Source organism: Oncorhynchus mykiss, chromosome 17 (assembly GCF_057628025.1).
Source record: "Oncorhynchus mykiss isolate SJ-2025 chromosome 17, ASM5762802v1, whole genome shotgun sequence".
NCBI classification, from domain to species: Eukaryota; Metazoa; Chordata; class Actinopteri; order Salmoniformes; family Salmonidae; genus Oncorhynchus; species Oncorhynchus mykiss.
The window spans coordinates 16,695,226-16,714,881 of record NC_143038.1 but is presented as its reverse complement, the minus strand read 5'-3'; the positions used below and the strand labels follow the sequence as shown (position 1 = coordinate 16,714,881).

At 42.2% G+C, this 19,656-nt stretch overlaps 2 protein-coding genes across 2 annotated transcripts; one reads left to right on the top strand and one right to left on the bottom strand.

The window, feature by feature from the left end:
• Positions 1-369: 369 nt before the first annotated feature.
• On the bottom strand, positions 370-14,026 carry dzank1 (double zinc ribbon and ankyrin repeat domains 1). Its single transcript, XM_021568303.3, has 21 exons — positions 13,519-14,026; positions 13,295-13,411; positions 12,958-13,111; positions 12,569-12,698; positions 12,136-12,184; positions 11,535-11,641; positions 11,042-11,124; positions 10,799-10,916; positions 10,295-10,408; positions 9,957-10,049; positions 8,854-8,976; positions 8,428-8,592; positions 7,713-7,956; positions 6,962-7,065; positions 4,226-4,309; positions 3,889-4,006; positions 3,029-3,123; positions 2,504-2,587; positions 2,122-2,249; positions 1,689-1,763; positions 370-1,347 (listed from the first exon to the last, which is right to left on the bottom strand). The coding sequence occupies exons 1-21, from the start codon at positions 13,556-13,558 to the stop codon at positions 1,176-1,178; spliced, it is 2,397 nt and encodes a 798-aa protein (XP_021423978.2). The 5' UTR covers positions 13,559-14,026; the 3' UTR covers positions 370-1,175.
• On the top strand, positions 13,923-19,495 carry polr3f (polymerase (RNA) III (DNA directed) polypeptide F). The gene is made up of 9 exons (XM_021568306.3): positions 13,923-14,126; positions 14,571-14,688; positions 14,843-14,910; positions 15,019-15,086; positions 15,451-15,563; positions 15,742-15,885; positions 16,256-16,363; positions 16,749-16,940; positions 19,285-19,495. Exons 1-9 carry the CDS (start codon positions 14,071-14,073, stop codon positions 19,360-19,362), a joined length of 945 nt encoding a protein of 314 aa, XP_021423981.1. The 5' UTR covers positions 13,923-14,070; the 3' UTR covers positions 19,363-19,495.
• Positions 19,496-19,656: the final 161 nt, after the last annotated feature.

The window sequence follows — 19,656 nt, the reverse complement described above, 5'->3', positions numbered from 1 at the left end:
GGGATTTGCAAGATAGATAAAAAATTGAATGAAGTTAAGCACAGGTAAAATCCTAGAGGAAAACTTGGTTCAGTCTGCTTTCTGCCAGACACTGGGAGATGAATTTACCTTTCAGCAGGACAATAACCTAAAACACAAGGCCAAATCTACACTGGAGTTGCTTACCAAGAAGCCAGTGAATGTTCCTGAATGGCAGTTACAGTTTTGACTTAAATATGCTTAAATCTTTGGCAAGCCTTAAATGGTTGTCTAGCAACAACCAATTTAACAGAGCTTGAAGACTTGTATAAAGAATAATGGGAAAATATTGTACAATGCAGGTGTTCAAAGCTCTTAGAGACTTACCCAGAAAGACACACGGGTATGATGTAAATGAGATACTTCTGTGTTTATTTTTCAATACATTTGCAACAATTTCTAAAAACATGTTTTCACTTTGTAATTATGAGGTTTGTTTACAGATGGGTAAGAGGAAAATATGTAATATATTTTAAATTCCGAGTGTAACAAAATTTGGAATGAGTCAACAGGTATGAATACTTTCTGATTAAGTGAATTTGTCCAAATACTTTTGGTTCCTTAAACTGGGGGGGCTATTTACAAAAAGTTATGTAATTTCTATGGATGAAAATATCCTAAAATGAAAGCTGACCGTCTGCACTTAAACATCAGTTATTGTTTTATTTCAAAGCGCTGGAGTACAGAGCCAAAACAACAAAAAATGGGTCACTGTCAATACTTTTGGACCTCAGTGTACATGCCTCTTAGAACTAGTGTTAGTTACTATAGCTAGTAGTATGTGTACCATTTATTATTATCATCAAGTACTATATTGCGCAACTGTATTCAAATCGAATGTTTTGTTAGTATTAACAAATTAGCCATTTACAAGAAATGGGTGTTTTTCCTCAAACGGTTGTAGATGTTTGTAGCACTACAGTACATAAGGTTGGGGTAAATTCCTTATCAATCCCATTTCTGGAAATTATAATTGATTAACAGATTCAAGATAATTGATGAAATGTCAATTCAGAAAATAAGGCCACCATGGAGAAAAGGTTTGCATCCCAAATGGGAACCTGTTGCCTATTTAGTGCACTACTGTTGAGCAGGGCCCATAGCAGTGCACTATAGGGAATAGGGTGCCATTTGGGGGCCGCACACAATTCTCTCTGTCATCGGAATGCATCTAGGTTTGGGTGAGTCCTGGGTTTGACCAGTCTGTCTAGCATGCCCTGACCCATCTTAGCAGCTAGTAGAGACACCAAGGGGCTGCAATCTGAAGTGACTGCCAAGTCATAGGCCGTCAGACCTCTGTCGTTCTTCTTCCGAATGCTGGCGTTGCATCTGGAAGAATTGGGATGGGATAAATGAATTGACCCTGGTTATGTACAGCAGGGTTTCCCAAACTCGGTCCAGGGGCCCAACCTGGGGGCACATTTTGTTTTTTGCCCTAGCACTACACAGCTGATTCAAATAACCAAATCATCATCAAGCTTAGATTATTTGAATCAGCTGTGTAGTGTTAGGGCAAAACAACTAAATGTGGCCCCAGGGAAACCCTGATGTACAGTATTTTGGAAATAGTAAATTCCTGATATGGGCTATGCAATGGCTTGGGGCTGTCCTACGTGCGTGCACTAAACCGGAGCATGCAGATATAAAATATATAGCTGGTAGTCTCTTACCCTAATAGTGTCTCTGCACACCGTAAGCCCTTACTCCCAAGAGCAGCAGCCTCATGCAGAGCAGTGTTGTTCACCCTATGAAAGAAGAAAGAGAGAAACTTAACCTTTTTTAAAGTGGAAAGACACAGGAATGACAATCCCAGGTCCAACACCTCAGAGTATTTTCAGCATGAAATTTATACCGGTGCGATTAATGGTTGGATGCAGCTCATGCACATGTAAAGGCAGCTACACACTACGCAGACGGAGCTTAGTTTGCGTAGAGTTTTTGTGCCGCTGAATTTTTTAGAATGGACATTAATACGGCACTCCGTTCGCGTAGTGTGTAGCAGGCTTAAAGTAATAGCACTTCGGGAGACAACTTCCGACAAGATTCTCCGGGGGAATCTGAATACAAATCTGAATGACTTTAATCCGTTAGCACTGTACTTACGGCCCAGACTGCCAGTTGACGTCAGCTCCCCTTTGTACCAGCACAGGGAGGACCTCGTGGTGCTCGTGCTGCACAGCAACAACCAGGGCAGGGTGCCCGGCGCACCCCTGGCATGAGGGATCTGCACCCTGGCACAACATCGCAATGGAAAATTTGATTTTTTTTTTCTACCATGCCGACCCGAAAGCTGCAGTGCTGGCTCTGATATTCCTTTCACATGGATGTAACAAGATTCCAGCAACTCTGGAATCTGTGCAACCAGGTCAGCGTAGTACAGTTCGGTTCGGCTATAGTCGGTGTAGTTATTTCATGGTCCTTCGAGACAGAATCTTAACTAGCATCTCAATATGAACATTCCTTTTACCAGCTTTGATTAAGTTACCTCATCAAGCAGTTGCTGGACCACAGAGATCTCCCCCCTCCCGTCTGGGCCAACTTCCCTCAGAAGCAGACTGTCTTTGGATGGCTTGGAAATATAAATAAATTGTCATAAAAAATTAAGGTCATTGGACAATAACACCATTCACTTACAGTTAGATATGCAGTGACCTAGCACCATCGTGAATGTGTGCATTGAAACAGATCATGCCCGTGAAATAATGCAGTTGGATTCAACTGAACTGCACTGCGGAAAGTTTGCACTTTTCCAAGGGCACAAACGACTGAAAACAAAAGTATAAAGCTATTGCTCGGTCCAGAAACAACCCCAATCCCTTAAACCCTCGGTACCTGTGGAGATCTGAAAGGATTTGACAGGCAAAAGCAATATGCCTAAAGTCCTACCAAGCCTATTGGAGAGCCGGGTGGACCATATGTGATCCTCTCAGATCCCCACAAGGGCTTGGGGTTGTTTCTGGGTTGTTCCAAGTCTGAGCCAAAACCTCAGCTAAGAAAAATTCCAACTCACAGGCGGTTTCTGTGCAACGTCAGAGGTCCAGCTCTGACTGAGGTTTTTCACTGTTCTCCTGGAAGCTGCAGACTTTGAGGTAGCGTTCTCACTCTCTAACAGCAACATCACAGCCAGACAACATGTATACACAGTGGGGCAAAAAAGTATTTAGTCAGCCACCAATTGTGCAAGTTCTCCCACTTAAAAAGATGAGAGGCCTGTAATTTTCATCATAGGTACACTTCAACTATGACAGACAAAATGAGAAAAGAAATCCAGAAAATCACATTGTAGGATTTTTAATGAATTTATTTGCAAATTGTGGTGGAAAATAAGTATAGGTATAAGTATAAGCATAGTTGAAGTGTACCTATGATAAAAATTACAGGCCTCTCTCATTTTTTTAAGTGGGAGAACTTGCACAATTGGTGGCTGACTAAATACTTTTTTGCCCCACTGTACATAAAACTGTACCTAAAATAAATTCACATGAATATAAAGAATGATCTAAAACAAATAATAAACCAATACTTCTGAGACGTCAATGAATAACTAAGGTTAGTATTCTGGCTTAAGAGTCAAGCATGTAGTGTTGGATTCTGGTGTATTGGTCTACACATGCCCCATGGTGACGGGGGTCAGGCATGTAAATTTAGTAAATCTCTTGCAAAAAAAATCCTCTAAAGTAGAATAAATAAAATATTGCGTAATTGCGTCAGATGCTCAATTAGGGTCTGGCAGGAGAGGTTGATTGAAAGATACTAGCGAAGTCTCCACCCCCCTAAACAGAAACGTAGTCTGTCCCCGAGTGATAAGTATAAGATAGACAGTAGCTTGTATTAATATCTCAAGTTGAAATAAAAAGTAGGTAGGTTTACCTTTCTCAGCCAGGCTGGTCTGTCTGGCTGATAGGCCGCTCATGCCTTCCGTCACACTGCTGAGGTTCTGGTTCTCTGATAGTATAAGGGGCTTCTCAGTCCCGTCTACCTGACAGGACTAAGAAAATATTTGTTGTGGGCCTTATGTTTGGCCTGAAATATGCTCCAGACAAGACAAAGAAGAATTTACTAAAGGAAGATTTTATACAGGACAAGGAATCCCACAATATTTAGCAAATGAATAGTGATTGACGGGTGACATATTACAATGTATAACAGGCATGTCAATTTAAATGTGTCCATTTCAAAGTGTCATAGCATAGCACAAATGAAAGACCTTAGTTTTTTCAAGTCCGGCAGAGACAAAGTTGATCCTCAAACTGACTTCATAGTTGTCCTCCTGGATCACAGCTGAAACCATCTTGAACCGAGGAAAAAAAAAACCAGAAGCACATGAACATACATCAAAGATCATGTTTCCCCCATTGTCCTGGGGATAAGGAATATTTTTATGAATACCTTCTTAGGGACATTTGCATGAATTGGAACCAATGCTACAGATAGTGTTTGGTTCCAGATAATGATAACACCTTACAGATATAATGTGTTGTAAGACTTGTCATAAACATCTATGACACCCCCCACACAATTTTGTCATATCCAATTGGTAGTTAGTCTTTTTATTTAATTAAAAAAACATATTTCTTAATTGAATATTCGAAACATACAATATACTTGCAGTGAATCTGCTCAATAACTACATCATACCAGTCATCCAACAGATTCCCATTCAGAGTGACACACAGAAGCATCCAGGGTCAATGCCCTGCTCAAGGGCATGTTGACCGATCTACCACCATGCCAAAAAACGTGAACCCGAACCCTCCAAGATCCCCCCCACAGTTCCCCAATAGCTGTCCCTCAACCATTCGAGACCCCTCCCACAGTCCCTCCCTAGGAAGAAAAATAAATAAAAAAGTACAATTAATTCCATTCCCCACCCCCCCAATGCACCAATTACAATGCACCAATTACAGTCCAATTACAGTCTTGTCCCATCGCTGCAACTCCCGTACGGACTCGGGAGAGGCAAAGGTCGAGAGCCGTGCATCCTCCGAAACACAACCCCGTCAAGTCGCGCTGCTTGACACAATGCACGCTTAACCCTGAAGCCAGCCGCACCAATGTGTCGGAGGAAACGCTGTACACTGCGACACAGCCCTGTATCGAACCAGGATCTGCAGTAATGCAGCAAGTACTTTGAAGCAGTGCCTTAGACGGCTGCGCCACTCGGGAGGCCAACACCCTTTTTAATGTCTTAGTGACACTAATGATCTTATGATGACCCTGTCTAACTTACAGTTATAGAAATACAGTTGATGTCGGAAGTTTACATACACTTAGGTTGGAGTCATTAAAACTTGTTTTTGAACCACTCCACAAATTTCTTGTTAACAAACTATAGTTTTGGCAAGTCGGTTAGGACATCTACTTTGTGCTTGACACAAGTAATTTTTCCAACAACTGTTTACAGACAGATTATTTCACTTATAATTCACTGTGTCACAATTCTGGTGGGTCAGAAGTTTACATACACTAAGTTGACTGTGCCTTTAAACAGCTTGGAAAATTCCAGGAAATTATGTCATGGCTTTAGAAGCTTCTGATAGACTAATTGACATCATTTGAGTCAATTGGAGGTGTACCTGTGGATGTATTTCAAGGCCTACCTTCAAACTCAATGCCTCTTTGCTTGACATCATTGGAAAATCAAAAGAAATCAGCCAAGACCTCAGAAAAAAATTGTAGACCTTCACAAGTCTGGTTCAGCCTTGGGAGCAATTTCCAAACGCCTGAAGCTACCACGTTTATCTGTAGAAACAATAGGTCGCAAATATAAACACAATGGGACCACGCAGCTGCCATACCACTCAGGAAGGAGACGTGTTCTGTCTCCTAGAGATGAACGTACTTTGGTGCGAAAAGTGCAAATCAATCCCAGAACAACAGCAAAGGACCATGTGAAGATTCTGGAGGAAACAGGTACAAAAGTATCTATATCCACAGTAAAAATGAGTCCTATATCGACATAACCTGAAAGGCCGCTCAGCAAGGAAGAAGCCACTGCTCCAAAACCGCCACAAAAAAAGCCAGACTGCGGTTTGCAACTGCACATGGCGACAAAGATCGTACTTTTTGGAGAAATGTCCTCTGGTCTGATGTAACAAAAATAGAACTGTTTGGCCATAATGACCTTTGTTATGTTTGGAGGAAAAGGGGGAGGCTTGCAAGCCGAAGAACACCATCCCAACTGTGAAGCATGGGGGTGGCAGCATCATTTTGTGGGGGTGCTTTGCTGCAGGAGGGACTGGTGCACTTCACAAAATAGGAAGGAAAATTATGTGGATATATTGAAGCAACATCTCAAGACATCAGTCAGGAAGTTAAAGCTTGGTCGCAAATGGGTCTTCCAAATGGACAATGACCCCAAGCATACTTTCAAAGTTGTGGCAAAATGGCTTAAGGACAACAAAGTCAATGTATTGGAATGGCCATCACAATGCCCTGACTTCAATCCTATAGAAAATTTGTGGGCAGAACTGAAAAAGCGAGTGCGAGCAAGGAGGCCTACAAACCTGACTAAGTTACACCAGCTCTGTCAGGAGGAGTGGCCCAAATTCACCCAACTTATTGTGGGAAGATTGTGGAAGGCTACCCGAAACAATTTAGGCAATGCTACCAAATACTAATTGAGTGTATGTAAACTTCTGACCCACTGGGAATGTGATGGAAGAAATAAAAGCTGAAATAAATCCTTTACTATTATTCTGACGTTTCACATTCTTAAAATAAAGTGGTGATCCTAAGGACAGGGAATTTTTACTAGGATTAAATGTCAGGAATTGTGAAAAACTGAGTTTAAATGTATTTGGCTAAGGTGTTGTGTAAACTTCCGACTTCAACTGTACATAAAGGTTCATACAAGCTAATAAAACATTCTGTATGTGTTTGTTTTCAGTAAAGTATTACCAAGATTATAGCCCGGATTAGTTATGAGAGAGGCTGGTCATACCCGGCCCATGCGAGGCTCCGCTATGAGAGCTCGAAATTCAGTGTTGTTCTGAGTGTAGCTGCGCAGGTGAGCACACACATGGTCCAGCTGCTTCCTCCAGTACCCTAGAGAAGAGTGAGAGAGCGATAAAAGGGAGAACAAAAGTGTCAGAGACAGTTTCTAAAAAAAAGAGTCCCCAGCATTTATTTTACTACTTCGTGGTGCAAGCAATAAAACAGTAGGAGGCTCCTGCCTTTCCAGGGAGTTTTTCCTTGCCACCGTGCTTCTGCATCTGCTTTGCTTGCTCGTTGGGGTTCTAGGTTGGGTATCTGTATAGCACGTTGTGACAACTGCTGATGTGAAAATGGCTTTATAAAATACATGTGATTGATTGAGAAAGTGGTCAGCTCTGTAGCGTTGGTTAGTGCTTGTACTGTATAACCTCCGTCTATGCAGGTGTCTTACTAACTCTGCCGGGAGGCCTGGGCTTTTGGGGCACAAAAAAATGCCCTCGCCCTGTGCTTTTGCCCTGTAACCACATGGTCGCCAGTTCAGGCTTCACTGCGGATTTTCTCCCTCTATCGCTCCATTAGGGTTAGTAGTGCTCTGGGATAACGTTCCCCCTAGGAACAGATCTAGGATCAACTTCCTCTCCCCCAATCCTAACCTTAACCAATAGTGGGGAAAATGCTAAATTGACCCAAGATCAGCATCTAGGGGCAACTTCACTCTACACCAGTTAGCAGTAATTTAGGCACTGGCTAGTGGTCACCTCTGCCTGGGCTTATAGCTGTGAGCAGTGGTCTGCGGTCCCTCATCTGCTCCTGTCTCCTCAGCTCCAGCGCCACCTGCTGGCCCTTCCTGTGGACTTCAGTGCCCGACGGGTAGAACAAGCCCACCGTCTGAGTCTGCTGGTCCGCCCGTGCTGGAGCCGGGGCCAACGCCACACCGGGGGAAACGGAGGAGGGCACAGCCTGCCAGGTGGCAGTGGCACCGTCAGAGGTGTGAGTGGACATCTGTTGAGAGAGGGAGAAAGAAAGAAAGAAAGAAAGAAAGAAAGAAAGAAAGAAAGAAAGAAAGAAAGAAAGAAAGAAAGAAAGAAAGAAAGAGGAAGAGTGATAGACAGAGAGAGGAGGGGGGTGAGAAATAAGGAGAGATTGAGAAAGATAGAAATGTTTATTTATTTAATTGTGGAAAGGATGGCTCTAACAAAACACTCAGAGAATGTACCACTGTACCACATTTGGTGACTAAGAGTGCATGCACACACGTGTGCCCTTTTAACGAGGGTTATTAGAATCAGGGTGGGGCTCAATATCATTTCAATTCAGGAAGTAAACTGAAATTCCAATTTTCCTCAAAGATTCTCCGTGAGCAGAATATGGAATTGGAATTTAAGTTTACTTCCTCAATTGACTGAATTGAAACGAAATTGACCCCACAACCCTGTTTAGATATGAGTAAATATGGCAAGGTGAGGGACGTACTCGCTCCAACTCCAGTTTCCCCCCCATGGAATAGGCAAGGCTGGCACGTGACTCCCCCCTAGGTGGCCCCTCCAGAAACACCCCACAGGAGCCACAGAATTTGGCATAGGGGTGGCTGCTCGCTCCGCACCGGGAGCAGATCAAACAGCTGACTGAATGGCCAGGCTGGCAGGGATGGGCACCAGTTTACAACAGAGAATGAAATGGGCAGAGGATAAAAGGTACACTTTGTGGAGAAAATGTGCGTGCTTGCTTCAGCTTTCTAAAAGTATGTTTATGGTAGTGGAAGAAGTTTAAATTGCTAGAGGCTAATGTTAACCTGGTGGAACCAGCCTCATTGCTGCTTTTCAACATTCTGTTTTAGTGAAATGGATGGAAGGTTGAATGGATGGAGGAACAGATGCTTGGGGCAAGTAGTATGCTTACCTTGGAACCGCACCAGTCACAGAAGCGCGCATCCGAGTGGTTGACCCGGCTGCACTTAGAACAGGACATCATCTTGCCTGCTCCAGATGGAAGTGGCGGGGCACTCTGACCACCCAAAACAGCCTAGACAGAAAAATGTCAAAAAGCCTATGGTAGCACCTTGACTTCTCAAGAAAGGAAATCTAATGTGTACAATCACAACATGTAGGGCAACATCTGATAATGCACAAGAGTCACAATGTCTCTCACAAGGTGGATGCTGGAGAGCTAGTGGATGTGCAGGCTTTCATTCCAGCCCATCACTAACACCACTGATACCACTAGTCCAAACTGAATCCATGACTAGATCATTATTTGAAACAGGTGTGTTAGTGATGGGATGGAACAAAAACCTGCAGACCCAGTGGCTACGTACTAGTAATAGTAGCAGCGGAATGGGAGAAACCCGGTTGTATAAACTCCTCATGGTAGTTCACGCTCTCAATATGTTGAGAGAGATACTCTTCAGAAGGTAAGCTTGATATTCAACTATAAAATATTCGGAGTGTAGATACATTAAACTGGCAGTCTGGAGCATATTATACAATAACTAAAGTATATGTGTACAGTATATATGTTTTATTGTCACATACACCGTATAGGTGCAGTGATGTGTGATGTTTTATAGGGTCAGCCATAGTACAACAGTGACCCTGGAGCAAATTAGGGTTAAGTGCCTTGCTCAAGGGCACATCGACAGATTTTTCACCTTGTTGGCTCGGATATTCAAACCAGGCAGCAACTTTTCGGTTACTGGTCCAACGCTCTAAACACTAGCCTATGACGAAAATCTTATGTCTCACAAACTAATGTGACCACCCTCTTGAAACGCCCTCTTGAAACGCTAGCTGCGCCCTTGAAAGGCTAGTAATTATATGCTGCGGGTGGAGGTTTTTCAACTTGAGAAGTGAGTTTACCCAATTCAACTTGGTTACATTCTTTTGTAGTTTGCTTGCTTTCTGACTAATTTCATACTACAACAAAAACCTAGGCATTTATACAAGTCTAAATCTAAGCCTAATAAGGATAATTAGGCTACTATAATACAATCAATGAGCTCTTACAGTGGGTGGCTGCAGTAGTTTAGTTTCACAGGTGACACAAGTTGAGATATGCGGAGGGTTTCCGGTTCCACATGACGGACAGATCACCTTGTTCTACAGCACAGGAAAAGGAAGCGAGTGGACACACACACACACACACACACACACACACACACACACACACACACACACACACACAGAGTGCAAGTGAAAAAAATGATCCATTTACACTGCTTTGCATTGAAAAGGTAAATGTTAACACACCTGCAAATAAAGTATTCTATATTCAAACGTGTACATGTGCAAAGTCACAAGGTGTTTGAAAGCGGAGTTTTCGTGGCAGTAAACTTGATATTTACCTGGAGTCTTAAGCTGGCCTGAGGCTGGAGCTGGGGGCTCATGGGGGCCTCACATACCACACATGTGGGGGTGTTGACAGGCACCATTGTTTTACAGTGGACACACAAGCCCATCTAAATAGAAAGGAGAACCCAAACCTGGGCTGGTAAACATTGAATTGAAATGCAAGAATGAACACACAGGCCAAATTGAACATTGAATTGAAAGGCCTGAATGAACATACAGACCTTTTATCCTTGGGTGACTTAAGGGAGGAAAACTACTTAAAACACTGAATAACACTAAACTGCATTTAGTATATCCAAATCCTATTTGTGATTTTCCCTGAAATCATATTTTGTGGTGGCATTTTTCTGCATCATAAAACAAACACAGTAAAATGAACCTAATGTTAAATGCCACACTGTAAAATGTGCACACAATCAAAGAGTAGGCCATCAACAAAATGTTAACAATAGTAGCAGTATCAATAGTAGAAGTTGGTTTTAGGACTGGGGTGATACCTGTCCACCCTCTGTGGGTGGCAGCCTCTGGCCTGGCACAGGCAGCACAGCGGTGCCGCACTGCAGACAAAAGCGGGCAAAGGGGTCTGAGGGGCGATGGCTCAAGCACTTCGCACACCTGGGGAAAGGTAGAAGGTAGAAGTCGCGAGAGATCATTTGCTTCTCCATTAGAAATAATCTCTCTGCATCTTTGTCTCATGCTTTTTCTCTTTCTTTTCTCTCTCTCGCTTTCTGTTCACTCACCTCAGAAAGTCTGTCTCCCTTTGGATCCTTGACATTTGAGTGCTGGTTAGGTTTTTGAAAGGACTGTCTTCCAAGCTTGCATTCTGAAAGACCATTTAACACCAAATAATTCATGTTCTGTGGCGTTCTAAGTAAGGAGCTGTATTTGCTCATATGATTTGATAATCTATGCATGGTATGACAATGACCATAGGCTAACTTGGAACACCAGGGTTGTGGGTTTGATTCCCGCATGGGTCACAATGTATTTGTTAACTCTTAGCAGATTCTGATAATTGACCAAAGTACAACCAGTCACCATCATCACCGTAATAATGATATAATATAATTGATAATATAAATATAATTATAAACCGGGTGGTTCGAGCCCTAAGGGCTCTGCGTTGGGTCGTGCCTAAGAACAGCCCTTAGCCGTGGTATATTGGCCATATAACACACCCCCTCGGGCCTTACTGCTTAAATAATATTCACAATATATTTTTGGTGAATGTACCAGTGTTTGAGAATGATGTGAAGACATGGGCTCCAGAGCAGGGGACACAGGCCCTAGACGGCTGCTGAGGAACCGTGGACCTTTAGGGGGCCGGTAGGTCTTTGGCACTAAAGAGGACACACAACTATTACCAAAACTTACACGCTCTTACACTGCATAACATTCATAAACTATCAGGAATCCCCTTCATATTATAAAGGGTATTATTGATAGCTTATGAAAGTTATAAAGTTTATAAGAATTATATGAATCTCCATATATATAGTACATGTCCGTTTGACAGTGTTCGCACCATAGAGATCCTATTCTAACCCTATGGTATGCACTGACACAGCAGCTTGCACTTATCGAGACAAGCATTTAGAAATGCTGATATTGAGTTTATAACAGTGTTTCACATTGCACATGAATATGATATTTAGTACTTACATTACAGTATGACAGTTGTATGGTCAAGTGTACACAAATATTTTTGTGACACTAATATTTTTATAGGGGAGGGGGAAATAGCCCTTTAGGGAAATTGGTATTGAGCTATCTTTGGGATGTTGTTTGGGCAGTGTAAATTGCTCATCAGTAAAAGTTATTCAGTGAGACATACCTTGAAGCTTCAGTGAGGCATCTCCAGAACCGTTCGCTGTCCCCATCTCCTGTGAGAAACAGTACAATACAATAGACCCACAGTAAAGGTATACTCAGCTTCCCCTCAGCTTGTTCAGAACAAATATTGATGCAGATGACAACACATTTGTTTGAATGCTCCTTCATTGTAATGCATACAGTTTTCATGAGAATGCCTTAGCGCTTGATGTAGCCTAACATGCAATAACAGTTGTGTCAGTTATGTCACGTCATTGCTAGGCTTCCCCGGAAAATCTGTGAAGAAGCATGACGTTTTAGTAAAGTTTTAGAGATTCATAGCAAATTTAATGCAGACTGGCAATGTGACATATCTTGTCATAAGCTGTCGTTACATGTCAAACTTCACACGACATTGAAATGAAGTGTTGGCATGCAAATATGCCTGACTATACCTGTCTAGAGAGGTCTCGTTCATACTCCTTCAGAAAGTTATCATCCTTGTCCTCAATGGAAGGTGGCTCGTTTGAGGGCACATACTCCACCAGAAATAGCTTGGTGACAATGGCACTCTCTCGACCATCCCTAAGGCAGATAAACATAAGGTCAGTTTCAGTCATCAATTATCCATAATAGCAATTATTATAACATAACAGCACCAGAACTCAGTCAAATAAGCATTTAGGGTACCCTTGATTTTGCTTGGAGTTTGCACTTTTGGGACTATTATGTTGATTCAATTGTACAGGGAAAACTCAATCATATTTGACCCTAGACTGAATGCCAATGAAACAATAAATGTCTTTGTGTGATATATTTTTGTAGAATCCTTTCACAATCCAACCTGGTGATAGCCAGAGCTTTGACTGACACTTTGCCCTCAGGTAAGCGTATTGGTCCGCTATACTTCAAAGTGTTGTTCTCTCCAAACCCTGGTCTCTTCGTCACCTCTGGTTTAGTACCATCCAGAGTGTAGTAGATAGTGACATCTTGGGTATCTAGGCAGCAATATATGTTGTTTGTCAAAAAACCTTGGAATCTAGGGCAGATGTTGTCTATCAGTGCATTGTGGATCTCAATTTTAACAATGAAACAATGTTCAAACATAAAAGAGGTAGATGATATATATTAATGTTTACTCTAGCAACATCCACACATTATGGATACACGCTTGTTTTCACCTGATTTGAGCTCCACAGGAGTTGTGGTGTCTATCTCATGCTTGGCTTTTCCAGGAGGGGGGATTCGAATCGGTATGATGAGAGGCACCACAATGCAACCGGCTGCCATATTCGGTCCTATAATAAAAAATGCATTCGGCTATAAAAAACATTTTCATCAGTCCATTGCAAAAGTGACATGTCTTATTATAAAATGTTTAAGCGGGATAAAGGCGTTGTTCTACCTGATATAGATGCGATGATCAGTGACCGCTGATGTTTCATTGCCTATTCGACGCAGCAACGGAGAAACATACTCCTTAGCAACCACCACAGCCAATGGCAGGATTCACAATGTTTTCATGGTTTATTCTCAACTTTCATTATATTAGTTATCATTTTGCAATTCCTGAAATACTTTGAACTTTGAATGCTCGCGCCATAGAAATGTAATTCACTGCGTTCTATGCATGTCTTGCTGGCTCTTTCATTATATTCAAGTCAACCATTCTCTAAGCATCTTTGTTATTGTTACAAAATGCACCGACTGCTTTGCTATCACTCACCAAATACAAAAATACCGATGACAATAGGCTGAGGAAAGAAATCTAATTATAAATTAATTTAACTACAGTGAAAAGTATTTTCTACAGGCAATTTCCGACCTTCTATATAGCCAACCAAATGCGACTTGGACCCAAAGTCGCATGTTCAAATGTTGATTAATTGCATTGCTAGCTAGCTACCTACCTAACTAACTAAACAAACAAACATACAATATTTTACAATTCTCCACGATGGCGGATGTGAAAGTAAAGAAAGAATCCTCAGATCCTGTAGACATTGAAAACAGGTTTGTCGCTGTCAAGAAGGTCCTAGCATAGGCTAGCTCGCAACCTAGTTAGCTGTCTATTTTCACTTGCTCAAATGGGCTACATTTGACCAACTATAGTAGCTAGCAAGACTTAGACCAAGGGACTTAACATTAGCTACTTTTAAATATGCCTTATACAACTTAACAAAACTGAAAAATAAGGCGTTTCAATTCATTCAGCCATGTTTTCAATCCTAAACTAGACCCACAAGTTTGACAATGACGGTTTGATTCATGTAGCTAGCTAGCTAACTACTGTATAATAGATGAGCTAGCTACTGTAATGCTCGTAATTCTAGCTATCTAGCTACGTCAATCATTATTTCTGAGTAATCAGTAAGACATTTATTGTTGAATTTATAGTAAATCTGATGTCCCGACTACCTAGGTTCCTAACTAACGTTAATGTTCTCTATTATAAAGGATAAAGGCACTCTGTCAACAGTTCCCTCATGGAATAACAGACCAGGTGATCCAGAATGACATGCCTCATTTGGAGGCTCAACAGAGAGCCATGGCCATCAACAGACTACTGTCATTGGTAAGTGGCACAGGTGTAGCCGTGGTGCCAGTCCGTTTCTGCTCTCTTAACGACTCCTTATGGAATTGTCATGCCAATAGGCTCAATAGTTCTGGTTGATAGCGCAATGCTGAGGATAAGAATATTGTTAACAAGTTTGATTTTGTGCACACAGGGTCAGTTGGACCTTCTACGAAACAGCTCAGGACTTCTATACCGCATGAAGGATGCCCAGACAGCAAGGTAAATGTCAGCATTGTCATTTAACAATGTTTTTTTAAGGAAGCCTTTAGGAAGGACTTTTATTTTTGTATGATTGGTGACTAACTGTGTTTTTATTATGTCCCAAAGTAAAATGAAAGGCTCCGACAATCAAGAGAAGCTGGTGTATCAGGTCATTGAGGATGCAGGAAACAAAGGTAGGAATTTCAGAGGGGTCCTGTCCAGACAACCCATAGCCCCTGTCCCCTTAGGTAGCCTACTTGGGTAGATCAGACGGAATTGGATAGGTATAAGCTAGGCTAGGTGACTAGGCTAGGTGATATTTTCCCCATATTGTTTACATCTATCCAATCCTCTCAGATCTACCCAAGTGTTATGGGGTAAGAGATGGGTGTTGTCTTTGGATGGGGCCATCAAGTCCATTCAAACCTGGCCAACTCACCCAGTTCCCACTTGACACTTCACAGTATCCACAACCACATTATTCTCCGTTAGTGTATTTCTTTGTGAAATGTTCTTTCCATTTGTATATTTATGAACTGTCCTCTTGCTTTTACACAGGGATCTGGAGCAGGGACATTAGATATAAGAGCAACCTTCCTCTGACAGAGATCAACAAGATCCTTAAGAACCTAGAGAGCAAGAAGCTGATCAAGGCTGTGAAATCAGTGGCTGTGAGTCGAGCTTCAAACACTAAAATATTCTGAAATGCACGTTTTAAAAACCAGCGAAAAATAATTGAATCAAGAAAAGCACCACTTAATAATATGAATGCATCAGCAGACATGCTATCCAAACTCTATATAATTGTTTAGTCTCACTTATAATGAGTTATTGTTGTTGTTTGTCCAGGCGTCAAAAAAGAAGGTTTACATGCTATACAACCTGCAGCCAGACCGCTCGGTGACTGGGGGAGCCTGGTACAGTGACCAGGACTTTGAGTCTGAGTTTGTGGAGGTTCTCAATCAGCAGTGTTTCAAATTCCTTCAGAGTAAGGTGAGGGGTCCACTGAATGGGAGTGGGACAAATGTCTTACAATGGCCAAGTCACGGAAATTAAAAGGGTGTGTTCTGTACTGTAAATGTTTGAAAATAAGCTACTAATTACACTGATTTTATATGAGCACATCAACGTTGGGAACAGTGTGAAGCATGCTTCAATCTAATATATTATGCCATGAAGAAAAACTTTACGGCTTCTGGGGCATCTGTTTTGGAATGCACCCTACAATTCTTCCAATTCTAAATGCAGGGCTGGTTGACAAAGCCAGAAATGACTCTGGCTCCTAGTTATAGGCTCTCTGGTAACCAAGAGTTTACTAAGACATCATTTCTTCGGTCATGTTGGTTTGTTTGTCACCCTCTAGGCCGAGGCGGCGAGGGACAGCAAGCAGAACCCCATGGTGCAAAGAAACAGCTCCTTCGCCACCTCTCACGAAGTGTGGAAGTATATTTGTGAACTCGGTATCAGCAAGGTGAGACTGCTGCTGGCTACATTCTGTTTGGTTTTGACTGCAAATTTGTCACGTTTTGACAGGGAACGGCCAAATGTTGTCAAGACCAGGGTGAAATCCTCCACTGGTTGGTCAGGACCGGGGCATATTTGTCCTTACTTTGTACTATTTTCACACTATTGGCCTAACAGAGCTGTACTGTCTGTACTGGACTGGTTATGAATCTGCCATAGTTGCAGGAAACGGTCTGGAAAGGTCCATGCAAAAAGAAAATATCAGAGCCAACAAAGTATGGTTGGTACACTGTGAGGGGGTCAAATGTAACAACTGTCTCACTTTTTTAGCATACAGTTGCTATGTATTTCCTATGGAGGTTGTAAGTCTGAATATTGCACTTTGTGTACAGGTGGACCTGTCTATGGAAGACATTGAGACTATTCTGAACACACTCATCTACGACGGCAAGGTGGAGATGACCATCATCGCGGCCAAGGAGGGCACTGTGGGCAGTGTGGACGGCCAGATGAAGCTGTACAGAGGGGTCAACCCCATCATCCAGCCCACGGGCCTGGTCAAAGCGCCCTGTGGCCTCTGTCCGGTGAGCCCCCCTTCACAGGCAACAGCAGCCAAGTGGCTCCGTTTCAATACCCATACCAGCATATCACTTGGTATTAAACATTGCATTGGGGATATACACTGAGTGTACAAAATATTAGGAACACCTCTTTCTGTGACCGACTGACCAGGTGAAAGCTATGATCCTTATTGATGTGACTTGTTAAATCCACTTCAATCAGTATAAATGAAGGGGTGGAGACAGGTTAAAGAAGGATTTTGAAGCCTTTAAGACAATTGAGACATGGATTGTGTGTGTGCCATTCAGAAGGTGAATGGCAAGACAAAAATATTTAAGTGCCTTTGAACAGGGTATGGTAATAGGTGCCAGGCGCACCGGTTTGTGTCAAGAACTACAACGTTGCTAGGTTTTACACGCTCAACAGTTTCCTGTGTGTATCAAGAAGGGTCCACCACCCAAAGGACATCCAGCCAACTTGACACAACTGTGGGAAGCATTGGAATCAACATGGGCGTCTGTGGAATGCTCTTGACACCTTGTAGAGTCCATGCCCAGATGAATTGAGGCTGTTCTGAGGGCACAAGGGGGGTGCATCAATATTAAGGTGTTCCTAATATTTTGTACACTGTGTATACCAGTGGTCGACAACTGGTCGATCTTCACGGCATTCCTAGTTGATAGCCAAATATTTCTGTAGAAAAGCCAACGAACAATAAAGGCTTGCGCTCCTTTTTGCCGGCGGTCCGGCAAATCTGTGACTAAATCGAGTGCACCTACTGTGCTGCCCGAATGGATAGCTCAAATCACTGGCCACAGCCAAGTTTAATAGGCTACTAGCCTACGTAAGATTGAATCACTTTTAAAACCATGACCACAGAGAGACTGTCAATGAATTCAGCAAAGAGCTGCTGTTTTTATGAGGGAGTTCATGTTTAAGTTTATATTCAGCACTGTCACTGTTTTTATTCAACACTATTACAAAACGCGCTTCTCAGTACTTCCGCTCGGGCTGCAGCTGCAATGAATGAGAAGCCAAGTATCGACAGCCCTGCGTTTTATTATTATTAGCAGCTCGTCGTGCCGATTTTAAGATTAGGGAATATTTAACTTTCTCTGGTCATAGGAACAACATGCATTTGTGCGTGAGGCAGATGCGGTGCAACTTGGAGTTTTGCCATCAGGTGGAAGACTGTGTCCCCTCTCTCTGGTCAGTTTCACCGGAGGAAAGGAATGAGAGAGCAGGGACCGTGAGAGGCGGTTGGGAAAAATCGTTTTGAACGGTCATCCAACTCGGAATTCCAAGTCGGAAACTCTGGTGTCTTTCTTGAGCCCAGACTTTAACCTGAAGATCACTGATGTCGCGATTTGATGTCGTTGACCATCAGGTACCACCAGCCCAGTAAAAAAAAAAGGAAGCTATTTCAATTCATGCTCCACAGTGCCTCACAAGTGCTAAACCAACTGATCTATTTTGTCATCAAAGCTCGAGTTTTGAAATATAATATAGTCTGATTAACAGTATTGGCAGGGCCAATCATATAGCCAATATGCTGTGATAATGTATTAGGCCTACAGCCCAAACCTCATTCTTACAAAACTGTTTGTGTGAGGTTAATGTAAAAATAATATAAAATAAATAAATAAAAAATCTGAGGGGTAGATCTCAGCTTGCTTTTTGACTGCAAAAGTGATCTTGACTCAGAAAAGGTTGGTGACCACTGGTGTATACTAACACTGAAACTACATCACTAGTGTTGCGTTTTCCTTCATTAGCGTTGTTTATAGTTTGCTACACCAAAAGCAGCAAACAGAGGCACAAATCAAAATCAAAGCGCCAGCCACTTTATCAGTTGAGAATGCTTCAGAGACACGTGCAGAAAACACGGAAACACACATGCCCTGTATAGTCTGGCCGTAAGTGGTATGCTAGTGTGGACATTGGAGAGCCCAGTCACTCGTCAAACACTAGAAAGGCATGTTTTGACCTTGAGCTGGGCAGAAAGAATGCAGACCTGCAGAGTTTTGATCCTAAATGTTTTACTATTTCTATTCAAAGTACTTCACCTGTAGCCAGATAGCCAGCAGGAAATGTTAGAAAAGGGTAAAGTAAGAATGGTGATGCAGGAGAGTACTTTTGTTTATTTAACTAGGCAAGTCAGTTAAGAGCAAAATCTTATTTACAATGACGGCCTATCTGGGAACAGTGAGTGGATTAACTGCCTTGTTCAGGGGCAGAATGATAGATTTGTACCTTGTCAGCTCGGGGATTCGATCCCGCAACCTTTCGCTTACTGGCCCAACGCTCTACTAGGCTACCTGCCGCCCATAATCTCCACTAAATGCATTTCTCTCTTTCTTCTCTTAGGTGTTTGATGATTGTCATGAAGGAGGCGAGATATCCCCCTCTAACTGTGTGTATATGGCAGAGTGGCTGGACTTTTGATCAGTGACTTGGCATGTTTAGTTTTTTTTCCCTCTGTGGAAAAGTTTCATGTATAATTTTTTTTTCTAGCAACCTTTGATGCATCTGAAGATATTTTATTTATACGGGGCTTAATAAATATTTTAAGACTGACTGAGAACATCTACTCTCCTTGGGAATGTAACAAGCTCAATTGTGTCCTGCCACTACATTTTCATCTATTCTTAAAAAAATAAAATAAAAAATGTATTTAACCTTTATTTGTCCAGCACTCATGAAAGTGTTGAAGATGGACAAGTTTTACAAAAGCATTCC